Source organism: Mangifera indica, chromosome 18 (assembly GCF_011075055.1).
Source record: "Mangifera indica cultivar Alphonso chromosome 18, CATAS_Mindica_2.1, whole genome shotgun sequence".
Classification (NCBI taxonomy): domain Eukaryota; kingdom Viridiplantae; phylum Streptophyta; class Magnoliopsida; order Sapindales; family Anacardiaceae; genus Mangifera; species Mangifera indica.
Window position 1 is genome coordinate 145,752 of NC_058154.1, and position 16,221 is coordinate 161,972.

Genomic DNA, 16,221 nt, shown 5'->3' on the forward strand with positions numbered 1-16,221 from the left:
ATCAAACATTGCATTAAATAATTCATGGCTGCATCCATATGAATCGGCCCCATACTATTTCTAGGAAGCTTCAACTATTTCATTAACTAGTATAAATTTCATTGTAGCTTCTCTCAAAATAATTTAAAAAAAAAAAAAAATCACAGAAGAGAGCAAGAGAGTTTTATAAAGCTTCACAGATTCTATTAAAGGTTTGATGAAGCTGAAGGTGCTGGTAACCAAGTTGCAACGAAGCCTTTTTTTCCTCAACATGGAGAGCTGGGACATGTCTCGATAAATGAAGTGGAAGAAAAGGTGAAAAAGGGATCAGGTGGAGGAGTGAAGAAAGGGCATTTTGCAGTTGTTGCAGTGAAGGGTGAGAAACCAAAGAGGTTCATTTTACAGTTGGGTTACTTGAACAACCCGGAATTCATTAAGCTACTGGAGCAAGCTCAAGAAGAATTTGGATTCCACCAAAAGGGTGTTCTTGCATTGCCTTGCCAACCTAAAGAACTACAGGATATAATAAACTTAAAGAGACATAGAATTGCAAGTAAGAGATGATTAATTAATTAACTCAATGTCTACATTTTTTTTCATTCTGAAGGCAGGCATGCAGTGCAATTGTTTAATTATTTTTACCGAAGAAATTAAAGCAAAAAGTGAGATGGGAACTCATTGATGGCTCTGCAGTTTTCTTCATTTTTCACAATCATTATCGGAGACATCCATGCAAACAAGACAAAATTTGCATCTAACCTTCTTGCATTTTTTTTTCTTTTTGTTAGTATTTTTACAAACACTTCTCTTTCTCTAGTGATTTATGAGATTTCTTAGAAGAGTCTCCCTCAGGTTTTGTCTTAATACAACAAAACTCTTCTAAAACTTTTAAAAAATAATTATACATTACAACCAAGGCAAAGAGAGAAGGTCTTGAAAGCAGAGGAAGGTAAAAGGGGGATGAATTTGGATTGCCTCAAAGTAGCTCAAAGTGGGCATTTTCCCTTATGCTCATTACAACCAAGTTCACTAAGGAACCAAATATGGCTGTGTAAAAGAGCACATCTTTCAAAAGCTAATGAGATTTGAAGCAATTAATCCGTTATCTTATTAGGAGAACCCGATACATGGTCTAAAATTTTGATATAGCAGTGCAGTCTGCATGCCAAAGATGTAATCTTTCACTGACACAATTTATGACTATGAACAATAATATGATGCATTGAACATCATGGGAAATTTAGCTTGAAGTCGAATACAGCTTAAATATCCCAAAAAAAAAAAAAAAAGAGAAAACTGATAGTGTTATAGCTCATTTCTGTCTACATTACAGCAATTATTTATTGTCATTACAGCAGCTTCAACAGATACATCGTCTCCCTGCTTCAGCCATGACCCAAGATAAATCTCACATCAGATAACTTAAATAATTCTATCAATAATTCATTTGAAAAAGGAGTGACAAGAGCTTTTTAAAGATAAGTACACCAGGTCAAGACACTTTCGGTGTAACTGATCATGAGCATGCACGAGCAGGCAGTACTGAAAATTAGTGTATGTTTTTATTTTATAACGAAAAAATCTTACTTGCACTGAGCGGCCTGAGACTGAAAATTAGTGCATGTTTTTTGTTATCTATTTTGATGCATGTTTCCTAATGCATAGAGTAAGTGAGTCCTAGTGTTTGTTCCAGTGGTTGTTAGTGCACTGAACCTACAAAAAGCTGATTCGAGTTTTCTGCGTGTTGCATGTGATGGAGAAAATGATCTAAACTTTTAAAAGGATAGTTTCGTCATTTCAATCAATGAATCATCTTCTCGTATTAAATACAAACATCCCAAATCTAGCCCACTATACTCTGTCTCTGGCCCATAGTAATTCCTCCAGCTGAAGCGAGTACTCAATTATACCATACTCTAGCGCGTGGCCTTGGCAAATTGTGAGCTGTGATTGGGTAAACGAATTTATAAATAAACCTCAGAGCTTACGCTTCGTCGACCTCACTCAACTCCTATTTTTTCACTTCTACCACCATCCACTTCCGTCTGGCTTTTTTCAATTTCTCAAAATTCCCTCCATGTCCCCTTAAACCCTTTGCTCAGAAACTCCTTCTTCATTGCTTTTAGGTTTTTCTTTCTTTCAAATTAAAGATCAAGTCAGTTGTTAGTTTTGTGTTCTGATTCCGTTTCAATTTGAAGCTTACTTTCTGAGTTCTTCAATTGTAGTTTAGCCTCTCGTGGGTTACTTTTTTGTTTTCAGCTCTCGTTCTTTCGTTATTTTTTGACCGTTATAGGTGTGAAATTTTCAAAATTTTGAGCATTCTAGGGTTTGGCGGAATCTGGTTCGATTCTTTTCTAGGGCTTTTTGCTGAGAAGACGTTGGAAAGGGAGATCCAGAACGAGTGTTTTAATAGGCTTTTAATGAATTTTATTAAGGGTATTGCAACGACCAGTGGGTTGTTAATGGGATGAATGACGAGAGAGTTGAGATGAAACCCTAATTTTGATTATGAGGTTTTGAACATGAGCCATGGAGGTGGAGAGAGCAATACAAAGAGTGAACCAACAAGCGCCACGTCATCAACACGAGCTGGAGCTGATCATTTCGGTCGAGCAGTTGCAAAAATCGCGGTGGCACAAATATGTGAAAGCGTTGGATTTGAAGGCTTCAAAGATTCGGCTTTGGATGCCTTCGCAGATTTTGTAATCAGATTCATCCGTGACTTAGGTAAATCCTCCAGTTTTCATGCTAACTTAGCCGGTAGAACGCAATGCAATTTATTTGATACAATTTGTGGATTAGAAGAGTTAGGAGCTGTAAATGGGTTTTTAGGTGCATCAGAGATACGTAAATGTCTCGTAGGGTCAGGCATGGTAAGGGAAATTATTCAGTTTTCGGAATCTAATGAGGAAGTCCCTTTTGCACAGCCAATCCCACAGTTTCCTATTATTAGGAATAGAAGATTGATACCGAGTTTTGAAGAAGTGAATGAAACACCCCCTGGTAAACATATTCCATCTTGGTTGCCGGCTTTTCCTGATCGCCATACTTATGTTTATACGCCAATGTGGAATGAGAGGAAATCTGATCCTCGTGCTGATAAGATTGAGCAAGCCAGACAGAGGAGGAAGGCAGAGATGGCTTTGTTGAGTTTGCAGCAGAGGTTGGTGTCCAATGTTGAAGCAGGAAGTTCATCCTCATGGAAGCCTAATTATGAGGTGAATGATTCACAAGAAGCTGGAAGCAACCCATATCTTGCTAAGCCTTTGCAATCTGAAGAGAAAGATGTTCCTCCTGTGGTTTTGCCTGCAAAGCTTAGAAATGAATTGTCCGGGGGAAATACTGTTTCTGTGATGGATGCATTTGGTCCTGCTATTGAAGCAGTGAAAGGTAGCAGTCTCTGTGATGATGGAGATGGTGATCGGAAGAATCTTCCTGACAAGAGGCCTGCTGTTAATTTTAAATTTAGAAGCGGAAAGAAGTTTCTGGGTGAATTTCTGGATACCAGTCTTCAGAAGAAGGGTGGTGGAAGAAGTGCATCATTATGGCGGGATGATGAGAAGGATGACAAGAAGAGAAGAGCTGAGTATATTCTTAGACAATCTATAGAAAACCCACAAGAACTCACTCAGTTGTAAAATAGTTCATGACTTTAATGCTCGTTAGATGTATTCTTACTTTAGAAATTGGTGCCAGAAGTGATGGGCTATTAGTTGCTGTTACACTATAGGCATACTGTTGTTCTGGCATTGATATTAAGGGAACCCTGTTGGGAATCCGTTGGCATCCCACTCTAACAATTGTGATAGGTATGTGTTTGATTTTACGTTTCTCTGGCTGTAGTGTAGACTGATTCTTTGAAAATTAAAAGTTTTGCTCTTTTCACAATCTGGTGTTTTTACCTTCTATAATTGAATTCTGTGCCTTCTGGTACTCACAATTATTCTCTCTTTTTGATATGTGTGATTGACGGATAATACCAACCAATGCCTCTTGAGCATGCTTATCAATTAACCATTAGTTTACAATCGGCAACTTCTGCACTTGATTTTAAGGTTCCAAAACAAAGAAATAATAAGGCACTTTCATGCTACAAGAAAATTTTTCTCTGAAAAAATTAAGCGAAGAATGAAAGAAGTAAAACCTTACCATAATTTAGATCTTGAAGCCCTGATAAGGTGGGCAAGATTTGTCTCAAAGTTAGATTGAAGCCATCTGTGATACTGGTAGTGGGTGTGATTATGCACATCCGGCATGCCCACTATCAGTTTAAGAGGAGGGATTTTGGTTTCCTGAATTTAACAAGTTTGTTTCAGGACTGCGTGGTTGTTGATTCTCCACTTGCATCATTTGAAGCATGTTGCTGCTGTTGGCTGTTTATGTATGTATATACTAGTATTTATAACAGTTAAGGGGAAATTGTTTGATATTAGTCACATACAATTTTGGTGCACGTACTTTGATTACAATGACTACACTACATGCTACAGAACACATGCGATGTAATACTTTACTGCAAGCAAAGCAGTGCAGTGCATTTAGATGTTGATTTCTCCAAGTTATTTCTTATCCATGAGTTTGAGGATGAGCCGTGCTGACTATATTTTTAACCATCCACCTGGGTTGCTTTGCTAGTTGCTATAGCCCTTCAAGAGGCTATTTCTTCTGTCTTGTCAGCAAATTCAAAGCTCATACAAGATCTTAAAGATTTTGGGCAGAAGAACATGGATAATTCTCCTAGTACAAAATGCAAATTTTAAAGGTCTCAATCTCTGCTCGAGGCTAGCAAAACTGAATGTTTTAAGAATAAACACTGATCCAAATGCTATATGTAATTTGTAGACCGACCAGAAGATAACTATGATCCTTCATTACGAAAGTTATATACCACTTAGAGAGAATAAAATCCAAAATACAAATGCGATTCACAGCATTTTGAGCAACTTGACCATTCATGTTTAACAGACCTCAAGACTCAAGCTCACTGGGCTTGGTGCAGACTAAAATATCTTTCTATGTCGGTAAGGGAAATAATTAAATTTCTAGTAATAAACAGAGAACTTTTAATTTGCCATGAACGGGTAAACAGCTAAACAATTCAAAGTGCAGATATCCTACATCATCCAATCAACTAGAACAAGTCAAGAAATCGGATATTTTCAATTGTTTATCCTCACTTCATCTTTTCAACTACAAGTACCTGAAAACTAGGGAACTTATAATATAAGCCTCTGGAAAATTTCTTTAATCCAAATGAAACAGCCTCAATGTTTCAGCTTCAAATTCAAATCTGAAGGAAAAGCTTTCCCACGATGGTTGAAGATCATGTATTCCAAGTTGCCTGGTAGAGAAACCATTCTGCATTTAAGGACACACAGGTCCTCAAGTCAGTGATTGAAATAATGCTTATATAAAACTACCAAAAAATCACAAGAACTGTCATTTCACAATTCTGACCACCAAGTAAAATCAAGAGAGAAACTGAAAATAAAAGGGATGATTTAGAACAATAATTCCCACAATATAAGAATTGAAGGGTTACACTATAGTGACTAATATATTAGACTACCCCAAGGGATAGTTTGAGTACTAAAAAAAGAGACTCTATGTATGAGAGAACATGGGTTAAGGTCTCCTCTAGCAACATATCAAGATCAAGCTTTTGATTTTCCTAATTTAGGGCATCCAAAATAAGGTACCTCAAATGGGAGTTGGGCAGAAGTTCATAACAATTAGGGCTGCAGTCTAAATGAAGAGATAAAGACTGATCTATTTGATAATGTCAATGTATTACACACATAGAAAAGATAAACTACCCCTAGAACTATGTATATTACTTCTAGGAGATCTCAGTCTTTTGCAAATGCCAGTGATTTGTTCCTATATTTGAATACAGACTTAAACTGTCAATACAAGGTACAAATATCCACATCCAGTAGAGCAATATGCATCCTACAACATGAACTAATAAAAGGTACATATTAATGGACCATCAATCTTTCCATACAAGGTAACGCCAATAAGCTAGCTAGCTTCAGCTCCATAAGTAATAGTTTTTAATATGTTTCAACATTATAAATTAAGAACATCCATCCAAGTATGACAAAATTAGATATTCCTATTCCCAATCACAACATCACTACTGTACATCTTGATGTGCTATGGCAGTGCTTAGAACAGTCTCTCCATAGTATCAATACTGTAGGGAACCTTATGAAAGTAATCCAAAAGTGAAATGATTTCGACAGAGATAGTATTCTACCAAGTGTAAGTTGCATGAGTTAATACAATGAACAAGCTCTACTAAAAGGGTTGCATTCTGATCTGCTTCAAACACTAATTCCTACTATTATAATAAACCGAATGTCTCTCTAAAGAATGAGTTTCTTAAGGAGTGATATCATGTTCCAGAATGTGTAATGGAAAGAGATAAAAGCATTGGACAAACTCCATAAAAGAATGTACTTCGGTCTCGAAACAGAAAAATAGCAGCCAAGCTCACAACTCAAACACGCACAAATCAAATAGCAATAGAAATTTTCAATCTCAATCTTCTAGCATATGTTTCTAAAGACAGAATGCAAAGAGTAATTCAATTCCAGAGGCCTAAAATTTCACAAGATATCTTTGTCTCTCCAAGTTCAATAAAAACACACAATTAACTGAAACAATCTAAACCAACACACCTATTATCATCAGAATCGGGATGAATTGATAGAAACTTCCCTGGCACCGTCAGCGCTGCCCACATACATAGCAATAACCCTAAAAGCAACTCAATCACCACCTATATTCCCAAAATAAATAAATAAACAATCAATAATACGCATTAACACCAGAAACGCTCAACAGAGTATAAATCCCCCTAAATAAATTCAATAAAACTGACATTGAAAGGAGGTCCTGAGAACTCTTCTTCCATAATTTTCAGCAAACCCCTATCTGAAACCAGATAAAAGGAGAATTAATCCAATCAGAAGTAGAATCAGAAAAAGAAATATGTATCTTTGGTCTAAATTTAGGGATTACATTGAACGGTTGCATAAGCTGCATGTGCGAGAATCACAACTCCAAGTACACCAACAAGGAAGCCTACACCCATTGTTTCAATTCTCCCGTCTACGAATTAGCAAAGATTGGTTGGTTTAATGCCTCGGTTTATACACCAAAGCCACAGATCGTGTCGTGACTCGTGCCCTGGAGCAAAGCAAATCAGTCTGCCCTTGTTTGTTTACTTCGTTCGAACGCTGTCGTACAGTTAATATATATACATATATATAAAAACTCTTTTTATATATAAGCTCTTTTTAGTGCATTGATCAAAACTCCGCGTTTTGTGAGCTGTACGTGGGTTTAAGAGAACTTGCTTGGCCACAACACAACCGGCGCAGTAGAGATAAAACAGGGTTCTCTCCTTAATTTTGAAATTCTCATTTTTGTGTCAGTTAATCAATTATCATAGTTCAATTTCCTTGAAGTAATTCTCCATACATTTTTGCATTTGATATTGAAACTATCTTTTGTTTTCTCCGTCCTGTATATTGATTGTCTTATAGGTACAGTGTCAAATTTGCAGACAAGATGGCTCAACCACTGAATCCACACAACGGAGTTCATTCATTAAACAAACTGAGTTTCTGCTACAACAGCTTTAGCAGCACTACTGCTAAATCGAAGTTGCTTCAGAAGGCAAAATCCTGTTTCCATCGGAGATATGACACCTTGTCTCGCTGTCAACATTGCGCGCAATCCATTTCTCCAGGTCTTTGCTGAATTTTTTTGTTCGATATAGTTTGTTTGATTTTATCCTTATGTCGCTCCAGACTCTTCGCAGGTGTTTTGAATGTAGAAGATCATGTTAAAAGGACACCTGAATTCGAGGTATTTTTTATATATCTTTGAAGAATTATTAGAGATATGATGTGTTGAATTTGAGTGGACTGTTCTGTTCCTAATTCGGGCTATACTTCAATGCCACTGTTAGGAAGTGCTTTTAGCATTAGTGAAATCTTTTATCAAATAGTCTGTTATTCTTTTATTTTTCTATCATTTATATTCTTCTATGATCTCTCTCCTTTCTTGCTGCTCCTTCCTGAACTCTATCCTTTCATTTTCTCTCGTTATTGCTATCTACACAATAAGCAAAAGCAACTATCAAGTATTTTTTAAGGAGATCTTCTACCTAGTTCAATGAAACACCATAAAATAGAAATAAAGGCACTTTTTACTGTTGTAAAGCACTTCTAACAGTACAATAATATCTGAAATAAACATGCAACTCTGAAGCACTTTCTTTTGATGTTGTATGGAAATTGTTAGCCATTATGGACTAATGTAATTGGATCATCCTAACTTAGTGAATACAATTTTACTGTTGCTTTAATTTGAATTTGATTTCAGTGCTGACAATTAATTGGAATTTCTAATAGGAATATGTTTTGGATGGAGTAAAATCGAACACCTTTCCACATGTACAAACTCTTAGAAGATTTCCTAGGGAGGAACTTGTTTCAAAAGTTGTTCTTGTGAGGTTTGATTCTAGTGTCTTGCTTGGAGAAGAACTCGATCTAAGTTCTCAATCAGTTTCAAGTGCACTTTTCACCATTAGGTATTTACATGAAGTTGGGGCCAGAGTAATTCTTTTGAGTAATTGGAACAGAAAAAATAATTCAGAAATTCTATCTGTGGAATCTGTTGCAGGTATGGTTTTCCTAAAGTCATGTATGCCTCCAATTTATTTCCTGAGTGTTTGCTCTAGCTAAAAAAAAGTTTAACAATTAGGATCGTTATATATCTGAATGTAGAAAAATCTTATTAATGTTATCAATGTTATTAATTAGAAAGAAATTATTATGATTGTCAATGCTTGAGGTTCCTCTAATGTTTCATACTCTTAATTATTACAGATATCCTATCCGTAGCTCTCCAATACAAAGTTCTTAGTGTACAGAGCATTTCTTGTAAGAAACCAGTGGACATGGACATCTTTAAGAAGGCAGATATTATTATTCTTGAGAATCTAATGAACTTCAAAGAGGAAGTTGCCAACTGTCCAAAATTTTCTAAATTATTATCATCAGGAGTTGATATTTTGGTCAATGACTCGTTTTCTCAGTCTCATAAAATTCTTGCTTCAACTGTTGGTGTTGCTCAGTTTTGCTATGCCAGCTTGGCTGGTTTTCACTTTGAAGAAAGCTTATGTCAGCTGAAGAAGGTTGCAAAACTTGACAAGAAACCATATTATGCAATTGTATGTTTTTACTTCCATTTCAAATTAACTTTGTCTACTTTAGTTTATTAAGTGGTTGTTTGTTTATGTTTCCAGAGAATTATTTTCATTTATATGAGCTTAGATAATAACAAAACATTCCTGGCAACCATTTTTTTGGTTCTGCTTTTGTTTCTTGAAAATTTGAAATTCTAGTTTCAACATCTATCAAAAGAGAGACAGAAGCAGGTAAAATACTTTTACATCATTTTCTCTATTTTCAAGCTGCATTTCACAAGACCAGAAAGCGCTTGTAAGTTATCTTAGTATTCATCTAACTAAAACATATTTTGTAATTTAAAAGATTTTACCATACACATTTTATTATTTTCATCTTCAGAGTGTTGTTCCTATAAAATAATATCAAATGCATTTTCACAATTTTAAAAGACAAAATTTAATTTCTCATATCCATTTTCCTTATTTACTTTATTAAAACAGTACTGAATGGCCCCTAAATTTTTGCCTGTTTCTGGTGAACACAGGGGGACCATTTTAGGCCTATAACCTCTGCTCTTCACTTGTCAACAATGTTCTTTTATTTATGCAATGCAGATTGGAGGGGGAAATCTCCATAATAAAGCAACTGCTTTGCGTTGTTTAGCTTCTTGTTGTGATGGGTTGGTCTTTGTTGGAATGATGGCATTTCAGATAATGCATGCTTTAGGGCTTCCTGTTACTTCGGATTTAGTGGAAAAAGAGGCATATAAAGCAGCTTTAGATCTAATTCAGTTTGCACATGAGAAAAACATAAGTATTCTGTATCCAAAAGACTTTTGGTGCATGAATGATCATCTTCCAAAGCAACTGGAAATATTTCCTGCTCAGAGTATTGTGGATGGTAAGTATCAATTTAATTGACCTTGGTGTATGACTCTTCTTGAAATGAATAAATGAACTATCCATGCAATTACTTGTTTGAGCATTCTGTGTCTGCTTAGCTATCACCTAGGCAGATAAAATTTTATAATTTTCTTAATTTGCCAACAGCCTGTGAAATTGTTAGCAAGAGAAATGGGTAGAAAATGATCTCACTCAGATAAATATTCAGATCTTCTCAAACTTGTAGTTTGCCAGTCCTAGAGATTCTCATTATGAATATTTTAAATAGAATGTCTATACAGAAAATAATACTAAGAGACAAGCTATTTGGAGCCATGTAGATTATCCATTATGACTTCACAAATATATGTCTCCTTGTTTCTTCTATCATAAGTTGTACCTTTATTTTATTTTATTTTTTTGCTAGGAAACAAAAGAATTGTAATTGAACTCTAGAAGATACCAAAAAATAATAATAATAATGACAAGCTAACAAGCAAAAAGAAGGTTACTTAAGATGTACCTGAAAAATTAACATTACATAAGTAATGATAATTTCTGTTTATGCAATTATTTATCTTTATTTTTTTTCTTTTTAGGTTGGGTACCTGTTGATCTTGGGCCACAGGCAGTGGAAGAGATGAAATCTTTGATTATGAAATGCAAGGTAAATTACAGTTTGAGAAAAAAGGCTAGTTTCCTGTAGTCTCACATAAGACAATATTTCTGTAGGGGTAATATATAATGCATTTTGTTACTTATCCTTAGAAAATGGGCTCTAATTTAGCTAATATTTTGCCTCTGAGGTGGTCTATGATTAGTCTTGATGGCTTCTTGTTCTCAGCTTTTGTTCATCGGTATTATTACTTCCATGTTCAAACCTAAGCCTATCTGATTTATTTTCTCTGTTCATGACAGAAAATTTTGTGGATCGGTCCGGTGAAGTACAAGTTTTCTGGTCAACACACAAGTGGAGCATCTAAATTGGCTACAATGCTTTCTAAACTAGGTCAAAATGACTGTGATATAACTATTGTTGGGAATATAGCATGTAATCCAATCACAAAAGAATCAAGTTCAGGTTTTAACGTGGTTGAGAGTGCATCAGTTGTATGGGAATTTCTGAAAGGAAGAAAGCTTCATGGAGTCTTGACCTTAGACAGGGTATGTTTTCTAACCCTCATCTCTGTTTAGTTTAGCTAGTTCAGCAAGATTCTTGGGATAGCATTTAAAACATGGCTGTAGAGTGGCCTTAATTCAATTCATGTCATACTCCCTTATGATATTTAATAATCAGTAGGTTTTCCCTTAGGATTTTTTAGAGGATAAGTCAATATATGTAGATGGTCCTTGCCATTTGATGTATGTTTTATGTTGAACTAAATGGTGAATATTTTTGTCATGGGCTTAGAATAATTAGCCATGCTGACATCTATATAGATAATTACACATTCAAGTATTCATTGCATCTTTACCAATGAAATAATTTTGTTTGCCACATTTATAAGGACTGGAGGAGAATTTCAGGAGAAATTCTTTTAAAAGGTTTAAAATGCTATATAGGACAATCAGTCAAATGAATTTCCATTGGATTATAATGATTAAACACTTCAAAGTAATAAAGTGACTTTTCATATTACTGCATACATGTGGACATTGGCAGATACCACATAAACTCAATGTGTAGCCTGAGAAATAAGTATTTGTTTGTATTCCAGGCTGATATATCAAATTTATACTTTTATGACGAGTTTTCCTTTACATCTCTCCTTATATGATTGTGTAAGTTGCATTGCCTTGCTTCTTTTCCTCACATCCAATAATGCTTATGGTTACCTGCAAGGTTAGATAAATCACACTCATAGTACCTAAACAAATCTTTGGATCTTACCAGGGCTGATGAATCAATTTTATTTTTCTGTGTTTGCTTGAAGGATCACAGGGATTTGACTTATCAATGCAGCCATAAGTGATAAAAGGTTCAGCTTTGTATCATATAGATATCATTCTAATTGTTTCGGCTTAATGCAAACTGCAGGGATATCCATTTGAGGTTGATTGGAATGCTGCCTACTGTGATCCTACCCAACCATTGGTGGTTGATATTGGAAGTGGTACTACTTCTGTTATTTCCCTTTTTTCAACTAATATTTGCTTTGAAAGTTCTAGATTTTGTATGAATGTTTAAAAAAGAAGCATATTGATATAGGTGTAGTAGAGACATATAAAAAAACAAAAGATTAGAGAGAGGTAGATTGAATAAGAGAGGATATATTAGCCAGACAACAAGAAAGAGGAGAAAACTAGAATAATTTAGAGAGAAGAGACATAACCAGTAGGCCCAGGTTTTCTTCTTTAATCAAGCATAAAAACATTAACGGAAGAAGCTTGTATTTATAGCCTTAAAGCTGCAAGTCACGAGTGTTGGAGAAAAGGGTCAATCAGGCAGATGCTTCCAACAATCATGATAACACAATATTTGATCTTCTAGAGTGAGGTTGTATGACAAATCAATCTCATTTCTTGATATGTAATCTACCCAAGAATCTTGCAATCACTTATTCAAATTTTAAGAAATCATCGTGATCTAATATTCATTGAAACTCCTTTCTGTATTTTTGAACAAACCTATATCCTTGATGACAATACTTGTATTGAATGAACAATGTATCAGCATACTTCATAGGAAGAAATAGATGTCTCAAGGCACATCATACTTCATACCAAGCAATTTCATATGATCCTCCATTTTTACTAGAACAATGAAAGAAGACTTAAAAAATAAGTCCTACTTCTACTAAAACAATGAAATATTTAAATCCTAGTGAAACAATAGATAAAGTGAACTAAATGACGTAATTATTAAACTTTGTTATTCCTCTTACATCACATATATAATGTTTTTCATAAACACTAGCAACATAGAAATCAAATAACATAACTTTGCTATTTTCAAACATATAGGAATGGCATAGCCATCTTAGTGGAATGCTTTTATCCTTTTTGCATACTTTCTTGTTGGTAAATCTTATTCTAGGATGGAAACATAAGTTCCATTTATCAAGACAGAGTGTGTAATTACAGATTCCGTACAATTTGGATTTTAACTGGCAGGGAATGGACTGTTTCTTCTTGGAATGGCTAGAAAGAGGAAGGATTTAAATTTTCTCGGCCTAGAGATTAATGCAAAGGTATTATGCTCACTTTTGGGTTTTCTATTATCTTAGCCGCTTCATTAAGTTTGACTTCATCTTTTCATAACACTGAGAGTTTTCAGCTTGTAAGACGTTGTCTAGATTCTGTCCATCTATCAGGCAAAAATAATGGGTATGGTCTGTTGCTTTTAGCACTTTTACTGAAGTTATGCATCCAGGGAAATGTGTAGTTTGCTAGACTAATTAGACTTTTTATTTTATGTTCATTGTAAACAGAGCTTGTTAGTGCCTCTTCTCTTTCTAATTAGATGTTTCATGGCTGGTTTGTGGATGAACTTGATATTTATATTTCACCATCTTATCTTTGTTGTTGTCTGTGTTAGGTACTTCATTGCAACAAATGCCACATCAACATTTCGTTCAATAGTTTCTAGTTACCCTGGAAAGTTAATTCTTGTTTCAATACAGGTCAAAAATATTTTCATTCTTTATTATCTGCTTCTCCTATGTATTCCTAATTCTTATTGATGTGCCTATTATGAAAACTACCTAAATCTTTCTGAATTAATTAAATTGTGTTGATTATATGTGTCACAAAATGTAATAGGCTTTACAGAGCATCATTATCGCCATTCACCACCATAATTATCCAAACCCTGCCATCACTGCTTTGCTTCTTAGTCTACAATATCACCATTTTCCAGTGAACGTTACTATCACTTGTAAATGCTGCAGCATCACTTAATGATTACGCATTTTGTTGCTTGCTGACTTCCACCACAGTATCCTACACCATGGCCACACTGCTTCTATGATGACCTTCATCACCACTATAAGTAAAAAGCCAAGTTTTTACAGTTTTTACAGTTCTCAAAGTTATTGAAAACTGAAAAGAAGTCCTTTTAAGTAAGTTGCTTGCTGTAACACCTTTTAATTTCTCATTTAAGTAAGGCTGAAGCCTGAAAGTAGGTCGGCAGATATTAATGTAATTGCCATTTTGCATCAATTTTTAGGAGTTTATTATTTGTAATTTAAGTGTTTGCTTTTTGGAGGCATGCAGTGTCCAAACCCTGATTTCAATAGACCAGAACATAGATGGAGAATGCTTCAAAGGTCATTGGTTGAAGCAGTGGCAGATGTCCTTGAATATGAGGGGAAGGTACACTGACATTATGGGCTGTTCTTACAAATGATCTAATTGTAACTGTGGTTTAGATCATCAAATTTCTGCAAAAGTTTTCTGATACCCCATTGATTTTGTGTTGGAATATGCAATTGTGACAAGCCCGGATCTCAGGTTTGCTCAGGTAATTTACTGTTAGATTTCCATTCTCCAGGTGTTTTTGCAATCTGACATAGAAGAAGTTGCCATCAGGATGAAAGAACAATTTTTAAAATATGGCAAAGGTAAACTTGCTCTAGTGCAAGACCACAGCAAGACAAAATATAATCAAGTAGCATGGCTTGAGGAGAACCCATTTGGAGTTCTATCAGATTGGGAGCAACATGTTATAGACCGCGGAGCCCCAATGTACAGATTAATGCTTTCTAAATCATCCAGTGTACAATGAAGTTAGCATTTTGGCTGTTTAGTGAAAGCTAATTAATATCATACACCAACAAGACCAGATGAGCTAATCTGTACTTCTTGAAGATTATTTACTAAGCAACATAATGTCATTGGGACAAAATCTGAAAGATGCAGCCTTTCTTGGAGGCAAGATTTTCTCCCTATCTATGTTTTCTTGTGTTACTCATCTACCATGAGATGCTGCAATTTACAAAATACTATCATATTATCTTGGGTTGAACTTATCCAACTGACTAGGAATTTTTGTGGGCATTGGAAATCAAGCAGGCTTAAAAGTTTACGTCTGAGAAAGACTTGTCACACCAGTCACCAAGCATTGGAAGCAATTAGACAGACAATTAGTGTAAGATGATATACTTGGACCAAAGTGTAAGACTTTCTTGGATGAACAAAGCATAAGAGGGTCAAGTCAAGATAAGGCTGGACACAGGTTCAAAAGAGGGTAAAACAAGCATCACCTTGTTAAAATTATCTTGCCAAAGTTGCCAAGCTGTTCTCAAATAAATTTTAAAAATGACCAGTAATTTATGAAGATGAATGCCTGCCCATTTGAATATTGTGCTAGCAAAAGTTAATTGTCTAAAACATTGAGTTAGGTTTTGAGTTATTTTGACTAATATAAAGTTTTTTACTTGACCTGGAACTTAAAGTTTTCAAAAACGAGTGGCCCCATCTCATGTTTATGCGAGAGGGAGGTCCGGGTCTCCTGGTTTGTCAAACATTTTCAAGGTCAGAGGAGAAATTATTGTGGAATAGTCGTACACCTTTTCTCTCTGTTGGTTGTAAAAGGACTTTTTGGGAACACTATGATGTGTGGAGGATAGACTTTGTCCTCGAAAAGTTTAAAATGAAAAACAGAATGGAATAGAGGGGTGAAAATGGTCAAACCGAGGAAATATGCTTTTAAAATGAATATAATCAAAAGAAATAAATGAAAGATGAGGAGAAGAGAGATCAATGGCAATGAACATAGATGAAAAGATCGGAGTCCCTTTCGGACAGAAAAAGAAATACCATTTGATGTACAATAGTACACAACACAACACTAACACAAAATTATTCTGCATCTTAAATAACACTTTGATTAATTTAAGATAGTTGATTCAGATGTCATCGGTCTTCCTTACCTCTGAATAATAATTTAGATATCCACGTATAAAATAAAAAAAGATAAATAATTGTATTGGTTTCTGTAACTTTTGTTAGAATTACAACCCTTAACCAACCTTTAGGTCTGGAAGTCTACTCTCTGTGATTGTTTGATTGTTAATATTAATTTTATTTTTAATTTAAAATTATCAAATATTTAAATAATATATCAATTGAATTTTTAATTATTCAAAATAGTGTATATATATAATAGTTTTGTGTTTTTTTTACTGTTGTTGCAAGAGTCCATAACCTGC

At 34.9% G+C, this 16,221-nt stretch overlaps 3 protein-coding genes across 11 annotated transcripts; 2 read left to right on the forward strand and 1 right to left on the reverse strand.

The window, feature by feature from the left end:
- Positions 1-1,970: 1,970 nt before the first annotated feature.
- LOC123201537 (transcription initiation factor TFIID subunit 8-like) lies at positions 1,971-3,867 on the forward strand. The gene has a single exon (XM_044617095.1). The coding sequence runs from the start codon at positions 2,502-2,504 to the stop codon at positions 3,615-3,617; it is 1,116 nt and encodes a 371-aa protein (XP_044473030.1). The 5' UTR covers positions 1,971-2,501; the 3' UTR covers positions 3,618-3,867.
- Positions 3,868-4,829: 962 nt separating this feature from the next.
- Positions 4,830-7,229, reverse strand: LOC123201539 (membrane magnesium transporter-like). Its single transcript, XM_044617096.1, has 4 exons — positions 7,009-7,229; positions 6,869-6,921; positions 6,666-6,766; positions 4,830-5,337 (listed from the first exon to the last, which is right to left on the reverse strand). The coding sequence occupies exons 1-4, from the start codon at positions 7,079-7,081 to the stop codon at positions 5,244-5,246; spliced, it is 321 nt and encodes a 106-aa protein (XP_044473031.1). The 5' UTR covers positions 7,082-7,229; the 3' UTR covers positions 4,830-5,243.
- Positions 7,230-7,245: 16 nt separating this feature from the next.
- On the forward strand, positions 7,246-15,451 carry LOC123201535 (phosphoglycerate kinase-like). Of its 9 annotated transcripts, none has more exons than XR_006498840.1 (15): positions 7,246-7,385; positions 7,556-7,741; positions 7,814-7,860; positions 8,409-8,679; positions 8,886-9,229; positions 9,803-10,088; positions 10,669-10,736; positions 10,988-11,233; positions 12,108-12,183; positions 13,184-13,260; positions 13,347-13,396; positions 13,608-13,692; positions 14,285-14,383; positions 14,562-14,941; positions 15,083-15,451. XR_006498840.1 is itself a non-coding variant. In XM_044617090.1 (14 exons), the coding sequence occupies exons 2-14, from the start codon at positions 7,561-7,563 to the stop codon at positions 14,793-14,795; spliced, it is 2,064 nt and encodes a 687-aa protein (XP_044473025.1). In that variant the 5' UTR covers positions 7,306-7,385; positions 7,536-7,560; the 3' UTR covers positions 14,796-14,958. The 9 variants fall into 9 exon arrangements, 3 of the variants coding, with proteins under 3 accessions (XP_044473025.1, XP_044473027.1, XP_044473026.1); XR_006498837.1 differs by having other exon boundaries at positions 7,306-7,385; positions 7,536-7,741; XR_006498838.1 differs by having other exon boundaries at positions 7,332-7,456.
- The last annotated feature ends 770 nt before the right edge of the window (positions 15,452-16,221 follow it).

Bases quoted from the DNA above. Each gene is read 5' to 3' on its own strand.
- LOC123201535 (XM_044617090.1), top strand. From the start codon at position 7,561: ATGGCTCAACCACTGAATCCACACAACGGAGTTCATTCATTAAACAAA. The intron at 10,737-10,987 runs GTAAATTACAGT...TGTTCATGACAG, and splicing joins CTTTGATTATGAAATGCAAG to AAAATTTTGTGGATCGGTCC. The intron at 11,234-12,107 runs GTATGTTTTCTA...TGCAAACTGCAG, and splicing joins GAGTCTTGACCTTAGACAGG to GGATATCCATTTGAGGTTGA.
- LOC123201537 (XM_044617095.1), top strand. From the start codon at position 2,502: ATGAGCCATGGAGGTGGAGAGAGCAATACAAAGAGTGAACCAACAAGC.
- LOC123201539 (XM_044617096.1), bottom strand. From the start codon at position 7,081: ATGGGTGTAGGCTTCCTTGTTGGTGTACTTGGAGTTGTGATTCTCGCA. The intron at 6,922-7,008 runs GTAATCCCTAAA...ATCTGGTTTCAG, and splicing joins AGCTTATGCAACCGTTCAAT to ATAGGGGTTTGCTGAAAATT. The intron at 5,338-6,665 runs GTGTGTTGGTTT...CCTTAAATGCAG, and splicing joins CCCGATTCTGATGATAATAG to AATGGTTTCTCTACCAGGCA.